This window comes from Amblyomma maculatum, chromosome 10 (assembly GCF_055883805.1).
Source record: "Amblyomma maculatum isolate TAMU_Amacu chromosome 10, ASM5588380v1, whole genome shotgun sequence".
Classification (NCBI taxonomy): Eukaryota; Metazoa; Arthropoda; class Arachnida; order Ixodida; family Ixodidae; genus Amblyomma; species Amblyomma maculatum.
This window is the reverse complement of record NC_139353.1, coordinates 76,680,415-76,705,247: the sequence shown is the minus strand read 5'-3', so window position 1 is coordinate 76,705,247 and position 24,833 is coordinate 76,680,415. Positions and strand designations below refer to the sequence as shown.

Below are 24,833 nucleotides of genomic sequence, written 5' to 3'. Positions count from 1 at the left end.
AACCGGTTTCTCCCGCGGTGTGTATTATATATACACATACAACACAAGGCTCTAGCCACTGCAGGAGTGTTCGGCGCGCGCTCCGCCACCACATTCGAGCAGGCGTGTGTTCTTCGCATTGGCCTTTGTATCGCCGCCTTCTGCGGTTGGAGCTGCTTTTGTATGTTTTTTGTTTTCTTTCTCTCTACACTTTGCTGTTGTTAATCTGGCTTATGACACGAATAACTTGTCCGTCTGACGGAATGTTTAGTGCTGGTACTATGCCTGCTGATAATTCGGTTTGTTTTTGTTATTTCCTTTTCCTTAGCTTTCAGCTTTTGTTTTGCTTTTTCTGTTTTGCCTTCGTCCTTTTAGCTGCATCTGGGAACACGTCTGCTACCATGACAGGGGCTTGGCTACGGATAGTTCACTTTTGAGAACCTTTGAAGCCAGTAAAACCTGACCGGGATAGTTTATTGCATGTCCTTGCTCACTGTTTCTATTTTTCTTTTTTTTTTTTTTTTCATGGATTCGCTACTGTTTACGATTCGTTAGTTTCGGTCGCCTCCTTGCTCACAAATTGCCGGCTTTGACACTTCCCACGTCTGTGCTTTTGCTGCGCTGATGCTGTTCTTTTCTCTATTTCCGTCTGTGTGTCCCTCTCAAACAGGGTTCCGCGAGTTCCAAATAGGCTGCTCCCCCCCACCCCCCCCCCCGCACTACTTTTCATATCCCACCCTTTGGTGCCCGTACACACCAACCATGCATAGTGCATTGTTTTCGTGCCGTCGGCGTGGACACCGTCCGCAGCACTGGCGTTGGCATTGTGCCAAAAGGATGCTCGTCGTCGGCTTGCCTGGCCAACATTGCAGCGTGCCAAGTTATGGGTATACGTGTAGAATGCCGGCTAAAAGGTGTTCGGAGGAGGGCATATTGCTCACAAGATGACCTGCGTTGGGGTTTGTGCACTCATGTACCGCTCATTTTCACCATTCGGTTCTGTTGTTCACTCGTAACGCTCACATTTCACTCACGCACTGAGTCGATTCGCTCACTCGCGTCGAGTCTTTGGCGGGAAGAGGGGGGAGGGGGGAGCAGCACGGGTCACCGTATGCGTTTATTAAACAGGCTTCGCAGAGCAATAATTACCCTCACTAGTCACCACTAATCACGGAGAAACGCGGATGGCCGTAGGCTGTGCACAGAGACGCTCAAAGCCTATAAGCGTTGTGGGCCTTCCGGTATTTTATTACCGTTGCCATCCAAAGAGGCGAACCAACCAGGCGTCCAGGCATGCAACGACTGATATATGTGTACGTGCACCGTCATGCGACTACCCTTCCCTCGTCAGCCCTCTAACGAAGCGCCACATGGTCGCTGCTTAGGGACCACACGGGCTCCCCTTATTGTTTACGTCATCTCCCACCGAAACTTATTAGAGAGGTATACAGCCGGGAACGGAGGGTTATGGCGACGTTTGATACCTCGGGGTCCCTTGAGATGTATACAGAGGCCAGTGACGTATACGTGCGCCTCCCTAATGAGAGCCCTTTTATTAGACGCCATGCAGCCGAGCCAGGGTTGGCCGTCATGCGTTGCTGCGTGCGTCGGTGCATCACGTGTGTGCGGCTCCGGGACGATGCCCTCCCTCGACCGATGCCTGAGAGATACCTTTCACGGTTGCGTCGTCGCTTCCGGAGGGACACACTGTAAGCTCAGTGCACGGCGCAAGGGGAGCACTTGCCTTATTCCAAGCTTTTATCTCAGCGAGTCAGCATCGATCTGTTATGTTCGGGCTTGACTGGAACGTTCTCGTAACGAGAAAATTAAGAAGGAATCAATCGATTTCACGCAGATATTCGTCGACTAGTCAGTGAGTGAATATGGGGCCGATTTCGCCAGTTGGCTCTCTTCGTCAATTGAAATCGGAACTCACTTGTACACAGAATCTTCTAAGAAATATCTGCTTGTCATGGAGTACGTTCTTTTCGACGAGCTGAAAGAAAGTTACGTAAGGCCCCTCACGTAGCTCACAAGCTGGCTGCAAATAAATGAAAAAAAAAAAGTTTAGCACTGACGGATAAAACAACGCAGAAAATTCACGGGTCCGGTCTTCCGGTCTGTATTCATGCGAATCACTCAGAAGAAAAGTCCCCTTTTGTTCCCGTACAGCACTGACAACATCACTCTTTCACAAGTAATACATTTCAAATACCTCGGTCTCTGGATCACTAATAATCTATCATGGACAGAACAGATCGACACTGTCACAGCTAACGCCCTCCGTAAACTGTTTTTTCTCAGACGATCTTTAAAATCAGCTACACCATCCGTTCGCTCTCTCACATACAACAGCATAATCCGGCCAACACTTGAATATGCCGTCATATTTTGGAACCCGTCCACCACATCGAATATCGACAAACTGGAACACATCCAAAGGAAAGCAGCAAGATTTATCTGAAATAAATACCGCCATTGCTCGATTACCCAATACCTTCAACGATGTGAGTTTTCATCAGTAAGTGAGAGACATCGCATATGTAGGTTGAAGTTCTTTTTTCAGTTGATTACAGGACATTACAATATTGACACATCTGGTATTTTAACTTTCTCGACAGGTTACAAAACAAGACAACGACACGGCAGAACAGTAACACCTCTAACCTCAAGAGCCAATTCCTTTTAAGTATTCTTACTTCCCACTAACCATAGTTGACTGGAATAACCTCACTAATGACGCAGTCACTCAGAAGCCATTCAGATAATTCGAGGAGCACATGAAATAATTTACTGATATTGTTTTGCCTTTATGTATGTTATTTTTTTTGTACCCATCCTGCTAAGGTCTTGAACAAGACCGCAGTATGTATGAATGAATAAATAAATAAATAAATAAATAAATAAATAAATAAATAAATAAATAAATAAATATGGTGGGTACGGAGATCATTTCGCGGGCGCGCGGCTTGTCGTTTATGTGCTTACAGTGATCGAAGACAAAGCCTCGACGGATGCCGGTATGAATGGAGGCGCGCGCGAGGCATCAGCTTTGCGTTTAGCGTCAATTAAAGTGCCGTTCTTGGGCGAAGAATGTGCGCCTCGAGAACGCGAAGCGCGGCTCTTCCGCCGCTCGCACCGACGCCCACTCGTGCGCGTGATCCGCCGAGCGAATGAATAGGCTCTCCCCGCGGGGCCATCTGAAGCGTACGTAGTAAACACCTGCGCCGCACCTCGAAGGCGTCTTCGCTTATCGAAGCGGCTTCGTGAGATTGGCGCACACACTCGCACCTACTATATATATACGCGTCGCTTCGAATATTTCACCCCACTCAGTCTTGTATGTAGTGTACACACGGCCGCCGGTGAAAGTTGTGAACAGGTGTCTATATGGGTAGTTGCGAGCGGCAGCGGTCAGTTCATCGTGCTGTCTGTGGAAGTGGCGAGTGTTGTGCGAGAGAACGGTCGCTGCAATATCCGCTGTAAGTTCCGTGCACCGTTACGTAGCGCCGGCTGAGGTAACCGAGTGCTGGAACCGTTCATGATATTGTGCAGAGTTTTGGCCTTGGAGTGATGAGAAACCTTTCGTTAATTTTTTTTATGCGTTCTAAAATGCCTTACCCGTGTCGGGCTTTAGTAAAATGTTTTGTAATGCGCAACCGGAAAGAAAAAGAAGAAAAGTCTTGTTCGCCCCGTCTGTTGTAGTTGCAAAATTCGCGTGTTATCTACAGTGTGGATAAGAAAGTATATGGGGGACACACTTCAGCTCCGGTTTTGAGGTCACGACTTGACAGCTTTAGCGGATCCCGTGTTGCGCCGCTCCAATTGTTCTCGTACATGCATTTTGCTACTCGGTTATTCAGTATTCCCTTAATCTGTGTTTCTTTTATCTCGCGAATATACTGACTAGGGTACAGTCGTAATCTATCCCATTATGCGAAGGACAATTTAAACCTGCAAAAATACAAAGCCCCGCTTTAAACAAGCCGCGTTCGAATTTTTACCTCCTTGGCCTGTGGGTATATAGACTCGGCACGTTCGATTTTAATTTCGCCCACCCTTCTCGAAGGATCTGTATATATTCGAGTTGGCAGTGACGTCACGCAACCTGCCTACCAATCAGCGCCCGACCATGCCAAATGCCAGAGGCATTCCCGCGCTTTTTCGCTCACAACGGCCACGCCGGATTTTCAGAGGAGCATTCAACGCAATCGTGCTCAAGGGGAGCGCGGCTGTCTGGGTTTGCGGTTTGGTAGCGGTTACGAGAGGCATATGCCGATGAGATGGTTTGTGCAGGTCCCGACTGGATCATTCGACATCCCGTTCGTTTATTTTCGGAGGAGGGAGAGGGAGGTTGAGGAGGAGACTTAAGGTACGTGGAAATATAAGGGGTTGGATAAATCAAGACGTAAAAGTCAAGTAAAGTAAAACATCGTATACCTTCTGCAATTTCCCTTGTGCTTTCTTTTTTGCAAATTCGAGTGAAAGGCCCGAATTAAGCGTGACCAAATGAGGACTCCAAGCAGGCCTGTCACTCTCAGGCCATTGCGAGATTGGAGAACATAAAATAATAATAAAAAAAAATAAAAGCACTGTGGATTTCTATCCGCATATTGACGCAGATACCGCCTTGAGTTTCCCCAGTAGGTCGAAGCGAATCCGGCTTGCGAAGCTGCCCTGTAACAGCCGCTGCACCAAATTGCCCCAGATAGCGCGCTGCACCAACTCGCCTCCTGGTTGTATATACCGCATCAAAGGGCGCCGCCTCGAAGTTATAATACAGCACGTTCTCGACGCTTTCCGGCGCCGTGAGCGATACGACGATGAATGGTGGCTGGGCGCGGGGCTCTCGCCTAAACAGCGCTGCGTGGCCAGCGGTCAGACTTCGCTCAGGCCCATGTTATATACGTTGGAGAGGTAGAGAGCGTAGTGTATATGGCGTGAGGGGTGCCCGCGTGGTGGTCCTATATATGGCGTGTTGATTAGACGTGTGCGCCTATATAGCTCCGCCGTTATACATGCGTACGACGTCCCGGTTCGGTCGAGAAGCGTGCTCGCTTCGCTGCTGTAAAGTTTATAACGTCGGGAGAGAGGTTAAGGAACTTGGGATGACTGTGTATAAATCATGCTTGCGGCACGTATTGCTCGGTGCCATATATAGTACTGGCATTTTCCTTTAACAACCAGCTTCTTGTTCCTTTTATTGCTGTTCTTGTATAGTTCTTACGGAACGCATAATTCTCGTCGTAATGAAAATTTGTTGGTTTAGTAAAAATCTCTAGCTGCGCGCGGCGCTTATATCAATTCTGCGCTTTATTTAGTGGGGTGTGGAATTGTTTCCTCGTTTCCCCTCGGTTCTCCGTGCGCGCCAAGCCGAGTAACTGAGTTGGAGAAATTCGTTCATAATGCGTTTGAATGTATCATTATCATCATCATCGCATAAAATAGCACCCGGTAAAGGAGAAAGTTCGCTGCCATTTCCGCGCGTGGCGGCCTTCGCGCCGCCGAAGTGAAGCCAAGCTGCGCGTACGTTATTCAGACTGCGTAGAGTAAAATTTTCGTGCTTCAGTCGTCTCGCTGTCGGTTAATATACTACGTTGACAATAATATCGGTACGGTCTTTTCATTCGTATACAGCAATGTGCGTCGTCGAGTAACTCAGTCATACTCCTCCCCCCCCCCCCCTTCCCCTCCTCCGTACTGCTTGGAAGTGTGCTTGTAAAATGAGCATGGCCTGCTTCGAAGCCGGCTATCCTCATTTTCATGCTCAGGGGAAAAAAAAAAAGAAATATCTTATTTAGTGGAGTTCTAGGGGCAGCTTTAAAGGGCCACTGTCCAGGGAAGGCCCTTTTAAGAAAAAGAGCCCAGTGTTTCGATCAGGTACCGGAGATAGTCTGTGCAAAATTCTACAGCGACACGCGCGCCGCAAAGCATCGAAAATACAGTTCAAAGCTCCCTCATGCTCTCCTTTGAGAAGCCAGCTTCACCGCTTCCTGCGCTGGCCCGACGGGCCCCGATAACGGCGTACGTATCGGGAACGACGACCATTGGTCCATCTCGCTGACTGACGGGAGAAGGATGGGTGTCTATCGCTCGCAGCGCGCTTTTCCCTCGCCACGGCCAGACTGAATCAAGCGGCGCGCGCTCCCTCGACCGTTTTTTTTTTTTTTTTTTTTTTTTTTTTTCGCGCTCGCAGAGAGCCACGCCCCACCTCCCGCCAAACGCGGAGGAGGAAGGGGAATTTGTATTGCGGAGGCTAGACGACCTCGGGCAGGAGAGTGAAAAACCTTTGCGAGGGAACGGAAGGAGAGAGGCAGGATAGAATCGGGTGATTGCGGTGGCTGTAACTGCGTTATTAGTTACTCTTTTCAAAAACATTTTGCGGCCTTGCGTTCCAGGGGCGAAGTCTCACAGTTACCGGGGAAGAAAATATTTTCGACCGGAGGGTGGACAGTGGACCTTTAATGCGCTGACAATATACAGGCGATCAGTGTAAACGCGAAATGCGCATGCAACCATAGTTAGACGCAAGCAAAGAAAAAGGCGGCAGATGCCCCTCAAAGGAGCCCTATACTATATAGGTATTATAGTTCACCTCATGGCTCCGATAAACATATAGCCATTCCGTTAGCGCGATTGATTTGCCGCATTTGCCATGCTAATTGATGTTAGGGAGCGGATATTATCCACATAAGAATCGGTCGACACCAACGGTTGCAGGAAAAGTCGTTCAAAGTGCATAAGCTGTTTTTTTTTCTTTAAATTGTGTCCGACTGTATTACTGCGACCGCGTATTTATTGCATGAAATCATCGCGAGAGGCATTATTATTATTATTATTATTATTATTATTATTATTATTATTATTATTATTATTATTATTATTATTATTATTATTATTATTATTATTATTTCTCTCACGAATCTCGCTTGGCGCAAGTGTCTCCAAACATTGCGAACAGAAAATCGTCGTGCGGCCCGTGGTGTTTTTGCTAAGGCATGCATATTATCACATTACGCGTCCATGGCCTTTCACGAGAAGTTCGATCACACATTTCCTTTCTTGTTTCGTCTAAACAGCTGCTTGCATTCGCTGCTCTTTTCTTGTATGATAGGTTTCTTCTTGCGCTCACATTGCTCTGTATAGGACTCAAAACCCTCATCGGCCGTTAGTATCATGTACGGTATATCAGCACCCCAGTGCTTCGCTCTTGCGATCATTCGCGTAGCTATTCTCAGAACGGGGAAAAATCACAGGAGTGATGAAGAAGTGAAGGGTATAGAGAGCTTCTTTGGGCCCTCGCCTTCACCGTCGTCTCCTATCTCTATATTCCGGCACGCTACTGCAGCGTACCGCTCCTTATCAAGTACGTCTATTCCGATCTATCAACCTCGTCGACCATATACTGTACAGAACCGGGCTCCTATCATATAGGTATTTCCACTTAGCGGACACGGTGCCGGGCTCGACAGGCGATAGCGGCCGCTATAGGCTTAGCCAGGACGCTCATATATACCCAGCGAGATCCGCAAGTTCGGAAGAAACGACACACGCTTCTTACGCAGTATTGTGGATAAGGGAGTAATATGCTTGGGAGAAAACGGAAATCGCGGCCGCATAGCTTTTTTTACCCTTTGCCGCGCGCGCTGGGCGCTCTCCACACCATATCTTCTTGCGTCCGCGTTCCCTCATCAGCTTCTGATACGGCGCTGTGTTAGCGCTGCGTATGCGGAGTGGGCTTTCATCGGATGTTCGTGGCCGACGGCGATCCGGCTACGGGAGGGCCCCGGGCGCTAACGATTTGTTTGTACGTGGCGTCATACCGCGTAATCTGCTGATGGGGCGAATATACGTGCGCGGGCCGGGTGTTCGGCGCGCCCCGCTGACAGGGGTGCGCTGCTTCTCGTCTCCCCGATCCTGTGGCCCCGGTCGTGCATGCATGCTTGATCGGGTAGGGCCTTTCCTGCCCGATTCACAGAGGTGAGAGAGAAGGGAGAGTCCAGATCACTGGCCGTTGACCTCGCCCCGCGGTGTGCATAACGGGGTAGCTTTCCGAAGTTGCGTCATGGCCGGGTCGCAGCTTACGCGTGAGGATATCTTCCGCGCCTCTCAGGAACGGACGCAATCAAATAGAGCCCCCGAACGTTGTTGTTGTTGTTTTTAATGGAGGGGGGGGGGGGGGGGTAGAATGTTGGTGCCACGTTCCGATGATTATTTACAACGGCTATACTGACAGTTGGCAGCAATATACCGCGACAGCAAAAACAGAGAGAAGAAGAAGAAGCATGAGCGTGACAAGTATACATGAAACTGATCATCACATCGGCATGCACGCTGAAGAGCAAGAATAATGAGATCATTGTGGACGAATGCGACAAAGTTTGTCCAGGTGGTCGCTCATCGTCATCCGGTTGATAGCGTTCACTTTGGGAGAGTAACCTGTTCTCACATTACTTATAATCAACCCTGTCCTGCAATATCTTATCCCTATCATATCGATATCATACCCGCAGTAGACGAAAGCTGTCAGACTAACCAGCTCCCCCGCCCTTGTCGATATTAACTATATACAGCCGAGGTGGCGAGTGGTCCCTTTGTGGCCATCCTGTTTGTCCCCTTCCATATCTTCCTTCCTCTCGTTTCCAATTCGCAGTCACTGGGTCTTTAGCTGTCACCGAAGCTGGCAGGGCACAATGCCACGTGACGGGAGTGACTGAGAAGATCGGTTGTTGTTGTTGTTGGGGGTCGTGTTTACACTCGGTGACAGTCTCCGACACACAGGATCAATCGAGCCACTCGTGTCTGTCCCGGATGCGTGGTGCGTCATCTCACCGAGCCTCAACCCGAACGAGCTCTCTCGCGTACGATTGTTTTTTTTTGTTTTTTTTTTTTCAAAGTAGACTGATTCTGCTGCTTCGTTCCCTACAGCGGTTCTCTGCGGAAGAGCTCTCTGATGCCTGCAACAAGTTATGCCGACTTACGCAGAGCTTTCTCGGAGAAGTGTGTTTGGGTGGAAATGTGTTTTACTCGTACTACATGCCACGTTTATTATAGGATTGGTCGCCTGTATTCCTTCCCTGCCGATCAGCTCTATACTGCTAGGAGTGAGGCTGTGTGGTGCGTGGCCCCCGAACCTTCTCTTCCTAACGAAAGAAAAAAAGAAAAAAGTATCACTTGCTGTTTCGTTCTTCAGCGGACACCGTGCGTTCTATGGATGTGCACACACGGGGCAGACGGCTCAAGAAAGCGGGCCAGGTACGTCCTCTCGCTGCAAATCGAAACAGGGTGCTGCTCCGCGTGGGCATCCGCGCCACTGCAAACGCACCCACTGTGTAAACAAGATTGATTCCAGAAACGGCCTGCGGGTGTGGTGAAGGATTCGCGGTTTTGTTTGCCAGTCAAGGCTGGGTCCCAACCCCCAGATCTGCACTGGAGAGATTGGGGTCCGTGCAGCACTGCTTTTTGTTATTATTATTATTATTATTATTTTTTTTTTTTTTTTTTTACACTGTATCGCAGTATATATGCGCGGTTCGATCCCCTCAGTAGCCCGTCAGTCGCCGTGCACGCTTGCTTCCGATCGGCCCTCCGTGTACTCGTCGTCAGCATGTACGTGCCGCGGACGGGGCCATCCGCGTGTCACCCCCCAAAACGGGGTCCGTTTCGAGCCAATTTCAGGAGAGTGCGATCGCAGCGCCGTCAGAAACCTATGGATTGCAGTGGCGCTTGAGGAGTTGCTCTTTTGTTCTCGGAACGCTCTCGGGGTACCTAAAGCTAACCAAAAACAAATATCTCGTTGATTTATGCATCAGACGCTCAGTAAAACAAAAATTACCAATTATGTTTGCAGACAAACGCCATAGCAACGCGCATAAATGCGTTCAAGAGTGGCCGACAGCAGCGCCGCCACTTCGTGCCCCATTTTCCAGGACAGGTGCCCCATGAGAAATCCCTCTCGTCCGCTGCGCTGTATATTATAGTTCACTAGTTGTATCAGTACGGTACAGTCGGTACTGGAACTGCAGCGTGCATAATCCGGCATATTTAGCGTCGTGCGATTATAATACACTATTCTTGACTGAAAGCGGCTGCTCAAATAAAGACTGCATGCTCCCTTTGCACTGTTTCGAACCCTGCAAAACACTCCACTGTACTGGAGGCAACACGCTATAATTTTTCGTCTTATTTCTTTAGGGCTGCCTTCGGGTATACGCTGCGCAGAACACGTGATGTGCGGCTGCCACTTTTTGACAAATGAAGAGGGCGGGGTTATTGTAAGCAGGCGCCGCTAGCTGGCCTTCTCTCTTTCGGTTTCCCAGCGTCCTGCGCCGAACGCGTGCAACAGCGTCTCGAGCGGGTTTCGTGTAGTCGATTACTATGAACAGCGTCATTCAGTACAGCGTATGAACAGCATCGATCAGTACACTTAGCGAGGTCTACCAGTTCATTATTCATGAATATGTGTGCACTGTGCAGTACAAATAAACGTTGGATCAAAAATAACGTTGCAGTGATAGAATAATTGTCTGCGAGTGTTCAATTATATATTCATCGAATTGACGCTTGGAGCAATTCTAGCCTATTGCTTGTTTTCCTTAACGCGTACTAGATTGGTCTCAAGCACGCGTGCTTAGACGAGGACAGAACGTTTGCTCGTCATCAGCTTGTACTACATCCAAAGAAGCCACTTGGACACGCTCAGCATTGCTCGCCGACGAGTCGCTTCATTGGCAAGATATACAGAAATGTGTATATAGATGGGGTGTATCGTTCACTGTTTCTACATTCTTATCAGTGTAACGCCTTATTGTGTAAGCACGTGTTTCGACATTGGGCCAAGCAGCACAGCACATATCAGCACAGGTGCCGCGATAACCAGTAGCCCCGTGTTGGGACATGGCGGGGCAGAAGGGGGAGGGGGGCAAGGCAACATCGATGTCATGTCATGCTTCCGATCGACAACTCCGTAACCAACAGGACAGAAAAGGCTGGGGTAACTGCATAAGCGGAAGGGTGCTCCGGGCGGTGCAGCAGCTATAGCCCTAGGTGCAGGGGCGCGGGAGGAGGGAGGGTTCGCTCCCTGTTTCGTGCAACGCGTGCTCTGCAGCACCGGGCGCAGAGCCCTGCGGTAGTACACACGCCGTATGGTGACTGTGTAAACACGCGGCTGGCCCTGGAGAAAGGACGAGACGGCCTATCTGGCAAAGGCGGCGCCGTGCGGCCGCTGCTTTCATAAATAACCGTCAGGGGGAGTGCGGCCGTCTGACGCCTCTTTTCACGGGCTTCGAGGCAAAGCGTGCGGCTGCTGCTGCCACAGCAGCAGCTCGTGATTTGTAGCCCATGGGAAGAAGAAGACTCACGCACGCGTGGCAGCACGAAGCGGTCCTGGCGGGAGCCGTCGCTGCTGCTGCACCGCGGCTGACGGGCGAAGTGCATCGCTTGCTGCAGACGCACGGGCCGGCACGGCACGGCTGGGGTTTATTTCTCCTGTTACTTTGTACTTTCGCATAGCGAGTGGTAACTGGCTCGTAACTGGCTGATTCCAGTCTAGTTGCATCAGTTAATTGCAAGCTGAATTTCGTTCTCGTCGGGATTAGACCTCGCCGGTCAACCTTCTTTCGCGCTTTTTGGTTTCCTTTACCAACTTCTCGTCCACTTCTTTCCGTGCCTCAGGCATTGAGGGACTGAACTGTACGTGCGACTGGGCGTGAAGACATCCTTCAGTTGCTTCAGATTCACTTCACGCGTGTATGTACAAGTACAGAATCACTAGAGTGCACCTATCTGGAGCAGTCTGTTGCAACTTAAGGAGCACTTCGGATTCTTCTTTTTCTTTATTTCCTTTCGGAGTTTATTATCTTTACACTCCCCTTGTGTTTCCGATACAAAGCAGCGCGTTTCATAGTTTCCAGTAGCAGTACTTCATAAGGTCAAGGGCCAGGAAACCGAAAGCAGTCTTCGCCCAGCCTGTCACGTCACGACAAGCGAACCTATAACGTCCCAGGTAAAGCCAGAAAACCTGTATCATGCGTGTGTTGACTGCCCAAACCGCCGATTGGTTACAGCTGGTGTCACCATTTGTCCGAAATGACTAAAGCAAACCGCTGCCCTGCATTTTTGTGTCCAAAATAAAGGTTACTACTACTGCTACTACTACTAGGTGGCCGTACATCCAGTGGCGTCACACACCCTAGGGCTGCTTGTAGGAATCTCACCGATTGAGGACGCGAGAGGGGTATTTAAAAAAAAAAAAAAAGATTCCTTATTCTCAATCTCGAAGAAATCTGTCGTCGACTCGTCATACGCGCATAACCTGTTCACACTACTGCTAAAGTTTCCTCTTCCAATGGCAGGTGCCGCTACCTTCGCAGTCGGCTTGTCTGGTCCTTCCGCGCATGGCCTTCCAGGCGGCTCTGGCGGTTACTTCACAAACACGGACAGTGTCTGCGGTCTTCAGTGTTAGCTTACTTAATTCTTTGAAACGAACGAAACGTAGAGATTGTTCCGCAAACGCTTGTACTCTGTACAAAGCACTGCATGTCTTTTCGCACAAAATTTTCACATCAGTAGGAGTGCATGTTATTCGTACGCTATATTACCTTAGCATACACGGCATGCAATGTATTTTAGAGTAGGATACAAATTAAAAAGAAAAGAAACAGCAGTTGTAACTATTGGTTACGGTATGTGTGTTCACTGAACATTAAACGAAATCTGTTCTTGGAGTTTGGCCATACCAAACGAGCCAGAGGTATTGGAATTCTTGAGCTTCTAATTTGGTCTGATGCTTAGCTTTTCGTTTAGATAACGGGAAAAGCTTCGACATATAGTAGACTACTGTTTTACTGAAGAACTGTACATGCGTGGCGGTTACTGCGATCTTGAGCTGTATCCGAGTCTTCAAGTTCATTCAACTGTTATAGTCATGGGACATAAGGATACCGCAGCTCCGCCGGTTTCATAGCCTATTTCTTTTCTTTTCGTTTTCGAATAATATGGTGCCTCCCCCGGCACTTAGAGGTATCAAAGATGAAAAAGTATCAACCCTTATCGTGTCGGTAAATCACTTCTGCTTGTGTGTATATGGAAAATGGGGGGGAGGGAAACAGCTGCTGAAGTTTATAAGTTTGTTCCTACCCTTAATGGCCGTTCCTGTCTAGATACGAAGCCATATGTACGTGCGTAAGAGTTTCTAAGCCGGGAGCCGTGAAGGGAGTTATACGGAGGCCGGGATGTCATAAAGCGCGCCCTGGCGTTGGTAGCGGATAAACACAGCCTCTAGACGGCGCTCCCCGAAGCCACGCCAGAGGCAGTTCGGGTCGAAGGGGACAGTTTTATAAACACTCGGCGGAGAAATGTGTATACTCTTGGAGGCACGTGCACTCTGGTGCTACTCGGGACCTGACGGCGGGAAAGAAAATGTTATTCATTGCACCCTCTCTGCAGGGGCGCGAAGAATCCGGTGGAGCCAGACTTTAGAGCGTAGGAATTGTTTCTCTGTCGAGATAGGGTAAAGGCGAAGGGGGGTGGAGTGGGCATGGCGTACACAGAAACGCTTTCATGATCGCCGAAGTGTTCGAGTGGTGCACTGCAGGTCGGTCAAGTGATTGTTTATGGAATCTCGGCGTTCGCTCTTTGATCGATCCCGCAGGCGACAAGCTGCTTGGTTTCGTTTTTTTTTTTTTTTGAGTTTTCGTTTTATGTTTGCTAAGGTTACTGCGTGCTTTTGTTTGTTTAGGTGGGTGCTAAGCCCGTACGCCCACTTCGAGTTATTGCTCAGCCAGTGCTTGCTTTGGTAGGACGCGCTCTCTTTTCCCCTTGCATAGTGCATATTCTTAAGCAAAGTGTGGTGTTTTGAAGTGATTGAACTTTGCCAGAAACGCGATTTATATGTAGTTCATTAATCGATGGCTTATTACTATCCGCTTCAATGAAACTGTGCTCAACATATGCGTTTAACATGAGAATCGGTCACTGAATCTATGACGTGCAGCGCCTAATTGATGAGCCGTCATATTCGATAGTTATTTGATGTCCTACTTTAACCCACGATGCGAGAACAGGTATACCGTTCAACAGAAAGTTACTGAAGGCACGTACTACTTGCTGTGAATGAAAATGCAATTCCTTTTTAATCCATCCACCAAACCGCTATAATCCAGCGTTTACTGTAATAAACGTAACTCCAATGTAAAACTACTCTTAATCGATTAGACTCCACCCTTAAACTTATTGGGATCGAAATTAATCAACTCTTATTCCAGCACAATTTCAGAATACACTCTTAATCAGCCTTAATCAGTCCTGTTGCGAGGCCAAGAGCATCTTTGCAATTTGGCGCCGGTTCCTGATTGGTCTCCAGCGTGATGACCTCACAGTTCTGCTTGATCAGAGTGAGGCCACGGCCGCTCATTGGAGGCGCACTTCTTAGTGCGCATTCATTGAGCGGCCATGATGAGGCTTTCGGATCAATCTGGTTTTCTGCCCACCGCTGATGTATTCGTAATTGACTTCATCGATAAACTTCTCTCTTGAGAGTGTTACGACCAAGCATCCGCATTTGCGCGCTCTATTGTTCGCCTGTGGGCATGGATAAGTTTTGTGAATATGTGGTGATGGTCCAATGGCTCTAAGTGAGCCTGTTTCCAGGAATCCTGTTTTGTAAGCATGTTTTGCTTTGTGGACAACCTGCAAATGCCAAATTGACCCTGTCAAGAGAACGTCTGGAAAAACACAAAGAAACGTCCCCCTGAGGGAAATAGCAGGAAGTGCTTTCTTTCTTTTGTTCACCCTTCCAGTCGAGAAGTGCTATCCTCCAGTGATGAATGCCTCCTATCCAAAGGAGACGACAGAGTGACATGTCCGCTGACGTGCAGGACAAGAAAGGAGCATGACTCATACGGCCATTAAGTGATTTCCCGGGAATGCAGGAAAGATTTGCAATTGTCGAAAAGGGACCATGTTGGGAGCCCTATGCGGCGCCACGTGCACTCGGGTTTCTGAGAAGTAAAACCCCTTTTCAGAACCAGCCTGTGGTTTCTTTGCTGAAGAATAGAAATGTACCTCCTCTCCTCGCCGTTCCCAAGCTTTTCCCGCCAACAAGTGATCACGCCCAACGAATGAATGCCGGACCAGTCAGTGCTTCAGACCATCAGTGCAGTGATGTGTTCGATTGGATGCCGATACCTGAGGGGCGTGCCCTGGATTTGGTTGGTCAGCATCTTCAGAGAGGGGCTGGACATAGGGGGTTTTTAAGGACGCTGCAGAGCACGAAATGTCGCTCTGGGCCCTGGGTAAACGGCTCATCCAGTCGCTTCTCGCTATGAACTCTTAACGCTTGTCATTTTGCTGATGTACCCTTCTTCTTCATGTAAATATTCTTGTAAATACGTTTTCTCAAAGTGCCAGTAAACCTGCTTGTACATATTTTACCAACTTCGAAGATTCAGTCCTTCTTCAACCCGGAGTCTCTGCACGCTACCAAGTGAAGGCCGGGTCGCCATAGCCCCAGCGTCACGACAACTGGTGGCAGCGGTGGGATAAAGCCCCAACACTGGTGATCAGCGGTAGGATCTGAATCTGCAAGCCCCAACACTGGTGCCCAGCGTTGGGATCTGAATCTACAAGCCACAACATCTGGTGATTGGAGGTGGATCTGAAGCTACAAGCCACAACACCTTGTGATCGGAGGTGGCATCTCAAGCAACAAGCAGGAGCAACAATCGGCCAAGAGGGCAGCTCGGAACATCGATCGCATGTGTGGGTGAGTGCTTGGCTTTTCTTCTGATGTGGACCAGGTTCTAGAACAGGGTTAGATTTTAGAACTGGTAAAAAGTGTTGAAACGCCTTTAGGTTTGGTAGTTTGCACTGTTGTTTTGGAAGTAGCCGACACTCGGAGCGATCATGGACCTACAAAAGCTGCAGAAACCGGACCTGTTGCAATTGTGTGAGGAATTGGGAATTAATACAAGTGGTTTGGCACGAAAACCCTTGATTATAAAGGCAATCACTGATCTGGGAACCGATGATGAGGAGCTCAGTGAAGCATGGAACCTCATCGGGCAAAAAAAGGAACAGCTCAGACAGCAGAAAGAGGAAAGGGAGCGCGAACGTCAGAGGGAAAAAGAGGAAAGGGAGCGCGAACGTCAGAGGGAAAAAGAGGAAAGAGAGCGTGAACTTGAGAGGGAAAAAGAGGAAAGGGAGCACGAACGTGAGAAGCTTGAGAGAGAAGCAAAAAAGCGGGAGCTAGAAATTGAGCTCCGGAAATTAGAAGTAGAGTTGAGCAAGAGGTCGGGCAATTGTCCCCAGCTAGCGGTACCTCTTCTCAACAAGGAGGCAGATTTCAAGATGTCAAAGTACATGCAGCCATATGTGATATCAGGGGATATCGGTCTGTATCTGGGTAACTTTGAGCGAACTTGCGAAGAACTGTCCTTCCAGCGAGACACGTGGTCTCAGAGATTATTGACGGTTCTGCCCTGCGAGGCAGCGGAGGTTGTCGCGCGGCTAAACAAGGAGGACGCGGACAACTACGAGAAGGTCAAAGCTTGCCTTCTGATTTTCGGAGACAGAGATGTGCAGGCCTTAACACGTTCAAAGGCGCGAGACCTAGCTACACTGCTCATACCAGAAAATTCCACAGCGGAGGAAACGGCAGTTAAGACAGTGGTCGATGCGGAAGATAGCGGGTCAGAAAACTTTGAGAGCGAGGCATCTCAGATAAGTCAACTTGAAAGTGAGCTTGATGAGACGCGGAATGAGGACGTTCTTGAGAGTAACCTCTTGCCGCCAGTCTCTAGTAATCTCACGAGACTTCTAAGTGGAACCCGAGAGGACTTAGCTATGGAGCAAGCCAATGATCTCAGGAATAAGCTCGAAGTACAGTGGGAAGGACCTGATGAAGTCGTTGCAAAGCTTTCTAACACTAACTACGAAGTGAAATTCCCCGGTAGGCGTAAAGCAGTGCGCATTTATCATTGCAATCTTATGAAGCCTTATGTGCAGAGGGAAGCCGTGGTAAATCTAACGTTAAACCTTCCTGAGGAGATTGGGGATAACTTGATTTGCCTCAGCGGAAAAGGAAGCAACGCTCAGGAGCTTCTCAGAAAGACGGAGCAGAGAGAACTAAAGAAATCCCAGCTGTCCGATCTGGGCGAGATAATAACAGAGTTTGAGGCCTGCTTCGTGGACAGGCCAGGCAGAACTGATTTGACTGAGCACGATATTGAGCTGACTTCAGACGTGCCAGTGCGATCAAGGTGCTACCGATTCTCTCCAAGGCAAAGAGAAATTCTGGATAGGGAAGTAACTCGCATGCTGGAATTGGGAGTAATAAAACCCTCGGAAAGCGATTATGCTTCGCCTATGATCTTAGTAGAAGCTCCAGGTAAAGACCCTAGGCCTGTGGTAGACTACCGAAAGCTAAATTCTCTCACCAGGGATCAAGTGTATCCTATTCCGAATATTGAGGAGAGAGTAGAACAGGTCAGTAGAGCGGCATATGTGACTACGCTGGACCTTACTCGAGGATACTGGCAAGTACCGCTCACTGAACGCGCCAGCAGATACGCGGCTTTCGTCACTCCGACGGGCAGATACCAGCCAACAATGATGAGTTTCGGGCTCAAAAATGCTCCATTTTGTTTTTCCCGACTCATGGATAGGGTTTTAAAGGGGTGTGAAACATTCGCGGTGCCTTATTTAGACGACATTGCGGTTTTTTCCGACTCATGGGCGGACCATATGGTACATCTAAGAGCTGTACTGAGCCTTTTGCGTCAAGCTGGACTAACCGTAAAGGCCGAGAAATGTTGCCTGGCAAGGGCGACCGTGGACTACTTGGGTCACAATGTAGGTCAAGGTTTCAGGAAACCCAGCGAGATTAAGATTTCTGCGGTAGCAGACTACCCGCGGCCGAGCACGAAGACGGAAATTCGAGCATTCCTAGGTCTGACTGGATACTACAATCACTACATCCCTAACTATTCAGCTTTGGCCAGCCCTCTGACCGACGCTCTCCGCAGGACAGAACCGACAAATGTAGTCTGGGACGAACAAAAGGAAGCCTCCTTCGTAAACCTGAAGGCTGTGCTGATTAGCCGTCCGGTATTGCGAGCTCCAGACTATGACCGAGAATTCACGGTCCAGTGTGATGCCAGCGATCGAGGGTTAGGTGCTGTTCTCTGCCAGAGAGATGACGACGATAATGAGCACCCCGTGCTCTACTTGAGCAGAAAACTGAGTTCTAGAGAGAGGGCTTATTGCGCGTCAGAGAAAGAGTGCGCTTGCATTGTATGGGCCATTCAAAAATTGCAGTGTTATCTTGGAGGGGCCAAATTCACCGTAGAGACGGACCATTGTCCCCTGGCTTGGCTGCAAACTGCGACATCAAAGAACAGTCGCCTTCTTAGGTGGAGCTTGATTTTACAGCAGTACAATTTTGAAATAAGATACAAAAAGGGGAAGTTAAATGGGAATGCGGACGCGCTTAGCCGCTCTTTCTAAGCGGTCCGAGATGTTCCTCACCATGTATCCAAATTGATAATCAGGATTTTTTTTTTTTTTCGTGCGCTTGTATATGTGTGACTATGTAAAGCAGCACGTTTGGTTTTCTAGGAATACGTGGGTCCTGAACGTCTTGAGAGTGGGCTTTTCTCGAACAACAATGGCAGTTTTCTTTTGACCTGGTCTCTTCAGACGGGAGCCGAGTGCTTGCTTCGACATGTGGTTGAGTTTCAGACAGCTCGAGCAATTTGGCCTACAACAATCAAGACAACGCGACAAGCAACAGCGAGCTTCAAGCGTTCACGTGCAGGCCATTAAGTCGTCTCTTCATGCAGCAGCTGGGACTGCTGCCCTCCGAGACTCTTCTGGCGGGGGAGGAGGCTGTTACGACCAAGCATCCGCATTTGCGCGCTCTATTGTTCGCCTGTGGGCATGGATAAGTTTTGTGAATATGTGGTGATGGTCCAATGGCTCTAAGTGAGCCTGTTTCCAGGAATCCTGTTTTGTAAGCATGTTTTGCTTTGTGGACAACCTGCAAATGCCAAATTGACCCTGTCAAGAGAACGTCTGGAAAAACACAAAGAAACGTCCCCCTGAGGGAAATAGCAGGAAGTGCTTTCTTTCTTTTGTTCACCCTTCCAGTCGAGAAGTGCTATCCTCCAGTGATGAATGCCTCCTATCCAAAGGAGACGACAGAGTGACATGTCCGCTGACGTGCAGGACAAGAAAGGAGCATGACTCATACGGCCATTAAGTGATTTCCCGGGAATGCAGGAAAGATTTGCAATTGTCGAAAAGGGACCATGTTGGGAGCCCTATGCGGCGCCACGTGCACTCGGGTTTCTGAGAAGTAAAACCCCTTTTCAGAACCAGCCTGTGGTTTCTTTGCTGAAGAATAGAAATGTACCTCCTCTCCTCGCCGTTCCCAAGCTTTTCCCGCCAACAAGTGATCACGCCCAACGAATGAATGCCGGACCAGTCAGTGCTTCAGACCATCAGTGCAGTGATGTGTTCGATTGGATGCCGATACCTGAGGGGCGTGCCCTGGATTTGGTTGGTCAGCATCTTCAGAGAGGGGCTGGACATAGGGGGTTTTTAAGGACGCTGCAGAGCACGAAATGTCGCTCTGGGCCCTGGGTAAACGGCTCATCCAGTCGCTTCTCGCTATGAACTCTTAACGCTTGTCATTTTGCTGATGTACCCTTCTTCTTCATGTAAATATTCTTGTAAATACGTTTTCTCAAAGTGCCAGTAAACCTGCTTGTACATATTTTACCAACTTCGAAGATTCAGTCCTTCTTCAACCCGGAGTCTCTGCACGCTACCAAGTGAAGGCCGGGTCGCCATAGCCCCAGCGTCACGACAAGAGCCTTCCAGTCAAACAAGCAATCGGTAGCCCTGTCACTGAATCGATGATTCAGTGTCGATCGCTATTGAAGCAAACGCCTTGTCGTGCACCAGTCTGGATCAGCAGTGCAGCCGATGGACGTCAGTCTTGGAAGGCGGCCTCACGGACTGCGTGCTTGTCTGTGCTCAAAATAAATTATTGAACCCTAAAGCAAAAACCAAAAAAGAACACCAATGAAAAGCTCGGTGGAGTCCAGCAAAGTCTTCGCGAAGGACAACTTTATCTTGCATGTTGTTCGCTGCAAAAATATTGGGCATACACATTGCGTTTCATAACTGCTCCCGGTTGAAACAGCAGGCATGGCTAGAATGACGTAAAATGCACTGGATTTATTGATAGACCCTTGTCCCGGTGATTGCGTCAAGTCGATGAGTCTTTATCACTCAACACGTGACTGATATGGGAAACGAGCTGCAAGTCAGAGTAATAGACGGAGCTGAGCAGGAGCAGCGGCCAAGCCCTTTTAAGAATAGTAGTACAGTGTATAGTGCATGTGCAGATGGGTATGAGACCTGTGTTGCAGGTGGTGGGGTAACCGCGTGTGGCACATGGGTAGCTATGGTACAGTGTGTGTGTGTGTGTGTGTGTGTGTGTGTGTGTGTGTGTGTGTGTGTGTGTGTGTGTGTGTGTGTGTGTGTGTGTGTGTGTGTGTGTGTGTGTGTGTGTGTGTGTGTGTGTGTGTGTGTGTGTGTGTGTGTGTGTGTGTGTGTGTGTGTGTGTGTGTGTGTGTGTGCGCGCGCGCGCGCTTTCAGTGTAGTTGTCACACCTGACGGTGGGGGTGGGTGGCCAGAGTGTGTGTGGTGGTTATTGAAGTCACGCAGAGAAATCATTCGCGCTTATCTGACGAGTGTAGAAGGCGAGTTAGATGTGGAGAAGAGGCGAGAAAAAGAAGGTTGGTGCTTCGTAATACTTTTAGAAAGGGCACTTCATAATTATTTGAGTCTTTCTCTTCAGTGTTTTAAATCAATAGCCCACTCATCCTTGAAGTTGAGATCATCCGACCATGGGGAAGGGAAGAGTTCCCGGAGACGTCTCGCAAGTGATGCTGTGCGCCCGTTCGTTCCATACTGTTCCCTGGTGACCGCGGACCCATTCTAGAAAGACGGGGAGGTTTGGGTGCTAGTGAAGGGTGCTTAGCTTGATCTGAATATGACTCGCAAGCATGTATCGGTGGCGCAGTCACAGAAACCCTGGATTTCCGTGCGCACTTTGATCGTGTTACGTTGGCGAGGGTGGTAAAGGATATCGCTTCAGCGATTGCCTGTGTTTCAGTTGATGGCGGCTGGGGAACGCCATAATAATGACGAACTCACTGGTGGCGGGGGTCTAGACAAAGCTGTATGCCGTTAAAGTCAGCATAGACAGCGTCTGTGTAATGTGTCAAGGGATGGGTCCGCAAGCTGACTTGCTCTTTCTTCTCTCCTCGGCGTGCTAAAACCTTATCCAGGTCCATTCTGCGGGATACAGGCAGGAGAGATTGTTCCAAGGGGGTAGAAATGGGGAATTGAGAGGGGGGGGGGGGATTACATGAGTCGTGCGGTGGCCGTGTTTATGCGGTTAATATAATGCGCAATACTGAATAGAACTATGGTAATGTGGCGTAATGGCGACATGAAGGAGTTAGCCTTATGGCTGTTGTTTGTTACTTTCTCAACCGATGAAGTAATGAATGAATCAATCAATCAATCCAAGTTAACGCAGCGCTACTCTGCAACTCCATGTGAACCTCTTCCTCTTTCTGTTAAAACACGATACCGTGTGCATGCATGTATGGTTCTGTGTTCACGTATGAGCATGCACCTTCCAAGGTTTGTTGATGCACTGGTAAACCTTCCCTGCGAGGGCAACGGCGTTGCATGCGGCATTTATCCATGATACTTATGTGGTAATAAATGAATGAAAAATGAAAAATAAATAATTTGCTCAGCAAACCACACCGAGCTCTTCGTGAGTGACATCCCTTTTTCGCTTTTTCCCTTTTTTTCTGTCTGCGCAGCCTGGCGACCGGCGCCCCTGCTGCTGGTATCGGTCCTGGCGCTGTTGTGCTGCTGGTCCCTGGTGCCGGTGCGTGGCCAAGACAGCTTCTACTTCAGCCCCCAGCCGGCGGACGTGCGCGTGCGTAAGGGCGAGAGCGCCACCCTGCGATGCGGCGTCTCCAGCGGGGACCGCGTCGTCTTCCACTGGACGCTGGACGGGGAGCCCGTGCGCAACACCACGCGACGCTTCCAGCAGGGCTCCGACCTGAGGCTCACGCGCGTCGACCCTAGCCTCGACATGGGCGAGTTCCGCTGCATTGCCACGAACTCCTCGTCCGGCTTCTCCCTGGCCTCGCAGGGCGCCCAGCTCAACATACTCTGTGAGTCATGGTGGCGGCCGTTCTCTACGCGCGCGACCCTCCGAAGCTCACGTCCTGTTATATAGCTCCTCTTTAGACTGTCCCGCTGCACAACTTTTTCGACTTGCGCCGCAATTACGCATGCGTGGTGGGCCACAGGTATCATTCTATTGGCGGCCGTTTCTACAGGTACGCGAAATATGCGTTGTCACGTGGCTCCATGGCGATATCGCGGAAGACACCATGGCTGTCCGTGATGGCACCTCGATTAACTCTTCGCTATGGTATAGACTAGTGCACTCAAACAGTAGGAGCCCCAGGTAGATGATCAAAATAAGTTCCACTTTAAATTTGCGGAAACATTTACTAAAGCAATTCCACGTGTGGCGTGTGCGTATCAGCCGCCGAAGTGCTCCAAATTGGCCCAGGCTGCCGATGTTCGCCTCTGTACCGCATTGAAGTGACTGTTCATTCATCTGTTCTATACGCTCGAGTTCGCTTGTGTGGCGTTCATCTATATCTTTCGGTTTCCTCGGAATCGAGCCTGGAGACCGCAGGGAGTTCTCCGCGCATAAATAACTCCGTGCACACATATCATCGGCCGTCTGGTATCGACACTGCGGCCCGAAGCAATTCATTGCCGGGAACTTTGTTTCCTCCGAGTTCCGCCTGCGGTTAATATTTATGAGACGTGTATACGGGGAACGGTGCCTCCGTATCTGGCCACGACAGCTGCGTCTGATTGCCTCCCCCTTCCCCCAATCCCCCATGCAGTCGCTAACAGCGCTTCTTCGCTCTTTCTCGCATAATGTGGATTTCCGTATGTTTTCCCCCCTTTTCCTCTGGGCGCTTCTGTATCCGGGCGGGAATCGTTACTCTGGATTGTGGGCGTTCGGAAATGGAATCCCAGAAATAATGTCGATATTGGCCGAATAAGTATCGAGGCAATGTAAATGGCTAGAAGGACGCGCGGGAGGAGGCGTCTTTCGTCTTTCGCTGTTATTGAAGGGAAAATGATGAGTATATGCTTCACTAAACGGTGCCTATCTTCTTGATGCAGCATATTAGCGTGAACTTTATCTCGATCGCCGCGTATTATGTCATCTCACCGGTAAGCAGCCGGATAGGATCCGCGTCTGGCCAGGAGACGTATTCCTGGCGTAGCATTGGTAAGTTAACAAGCCTGTAAGCTTTCAGATTAGAGCAACCGGGTTGTGTTCGCGGTGTTCCAATTCTCGTCGCGTATACTATAGTGCGCGCCCTGCGCTTAACTTACGGGCTTTGCTCGAACGAGTAAATGCATTCGAAGTTACTTGTAAGTCCGTAGCTCGAACTTTCACGCCCAGATAATCGTCAGCCTCAGCATATGTATGTATAGTATGCAGTCTTTACGCAATTCGATGGCCTCCTTGAAGCGCGCGCCAGCAACGTTCCCTTCTCCTCGGAGGTTATCGGGTAACTAAGCTGTCACTGCGTGCAAGGAAAACGGCTGTGACGTGTGCCAAGAGAAACCAGACCAGCGCGTTTCAGTTGTGTACGCCTCGTTTAAATCGGTCAGGGACTGGCCGCGCGCTCGAGACACACTGGCGCGCGCTTGTCTTGGAGAGGAGATCTCTTTTCCATAGGCGCCCGTTAGTATTCGGACCTGCAGATGCACGGCGCTTCCGTAGTCTCGGGCAGCCCTGACAAACGCCGTCCGTTGTTCCTGCTGTCAGTGCTTTCCGCAAATGCCCCCCCCCCCCCCCCCCCCCCCTCCGCCCCTCCCCCTCACTTTTTACCCTCGCTTTTTTTGCCTTTGATCCTTTTCGTTTGGTCGCGGTAAGCTCCATATATCTCACATGGCTGCCTTTGGCTACACAACCGCAGAACTGCTCAAGCGGACGCTTTGTTCATCTCGTGCGTTCCGAAATACGCTCTGCTCGTCTAGATGCGAACCAAAGCCTTTCCGAGCCAAGATGAGCCGACCCAGAAATAAAACCACTCACCGCCGCAAGCTACACTCCGTGGTTGTGTAGCTTCGTGCAGAGCATTTCCGCTGCCGCAGTTGCCTACTTACATTTATATACATGCATTTTCTTTGCCTCTTCCTTCCTAAGAAGCGGACGCTCTACGTATGTACAAAGCCGCGCCGAAGGCGAGACAATTGAGGCGATCGAGGAAAGAAATAAAAAAAAAAAGGGGGGGGGGGGGGGGGAGAATACGTGTGGAATTGAACGTCCCAATTCTCGCCGATGCTTTTTTTTTTTTTTTTTTCTTTCTTTCTTTGAGAGGCGACCAGTGGTGGTTCGTGCGCAGCTGCGCGCGGGCGGCTTCGCGCCGTAGTCCGTCGAATGGGACGACCAGTCGTTAAAAGCTCGTTACGAAAGAGCGCCCGGAGACAATGGGAGGAGGGATCTTCGAATGAAGAGGAGCACTTTACGACTCCGTTTTCGCGGCCCGCCCGGCGCCCCGAATAGTGCCTCCGGCCGGTCCCGCGGTTGCCGGCAGCTCCACCACGTGTGGACTCGCGACGAAGGATTTAAAAAGTCACCGCGCGTTAAAGAAGAAAGAGAAGAAACTGCAAGGAGCGATGAGTGGATGGAGGCCGCAGAAATATATATCGTTCGC

At 49.6% G+C, this 24,833-nt stretch overlaps 1 protein-coding gene across 1 annotated transcript in view; it reads left to right on the top strand.

Annotated features, from left to right (window-relative positions):
• LOC146176835 (inactive tyrosine-protein kinase 7-like) overlaps positions 1–24,833 on the top strand; it is a 144,017-nt gene that overhangs the window by 21,407 nt on the left and 97,777 nt on the right. Inside the window, 1 exon segment of the mRNA XM_084582979.1 lies at positions 21,888–22,247. Within this exon segment, the coding sequence (XP_084439105.1) occupies positions 21,888–22,247 (360 nt within the window).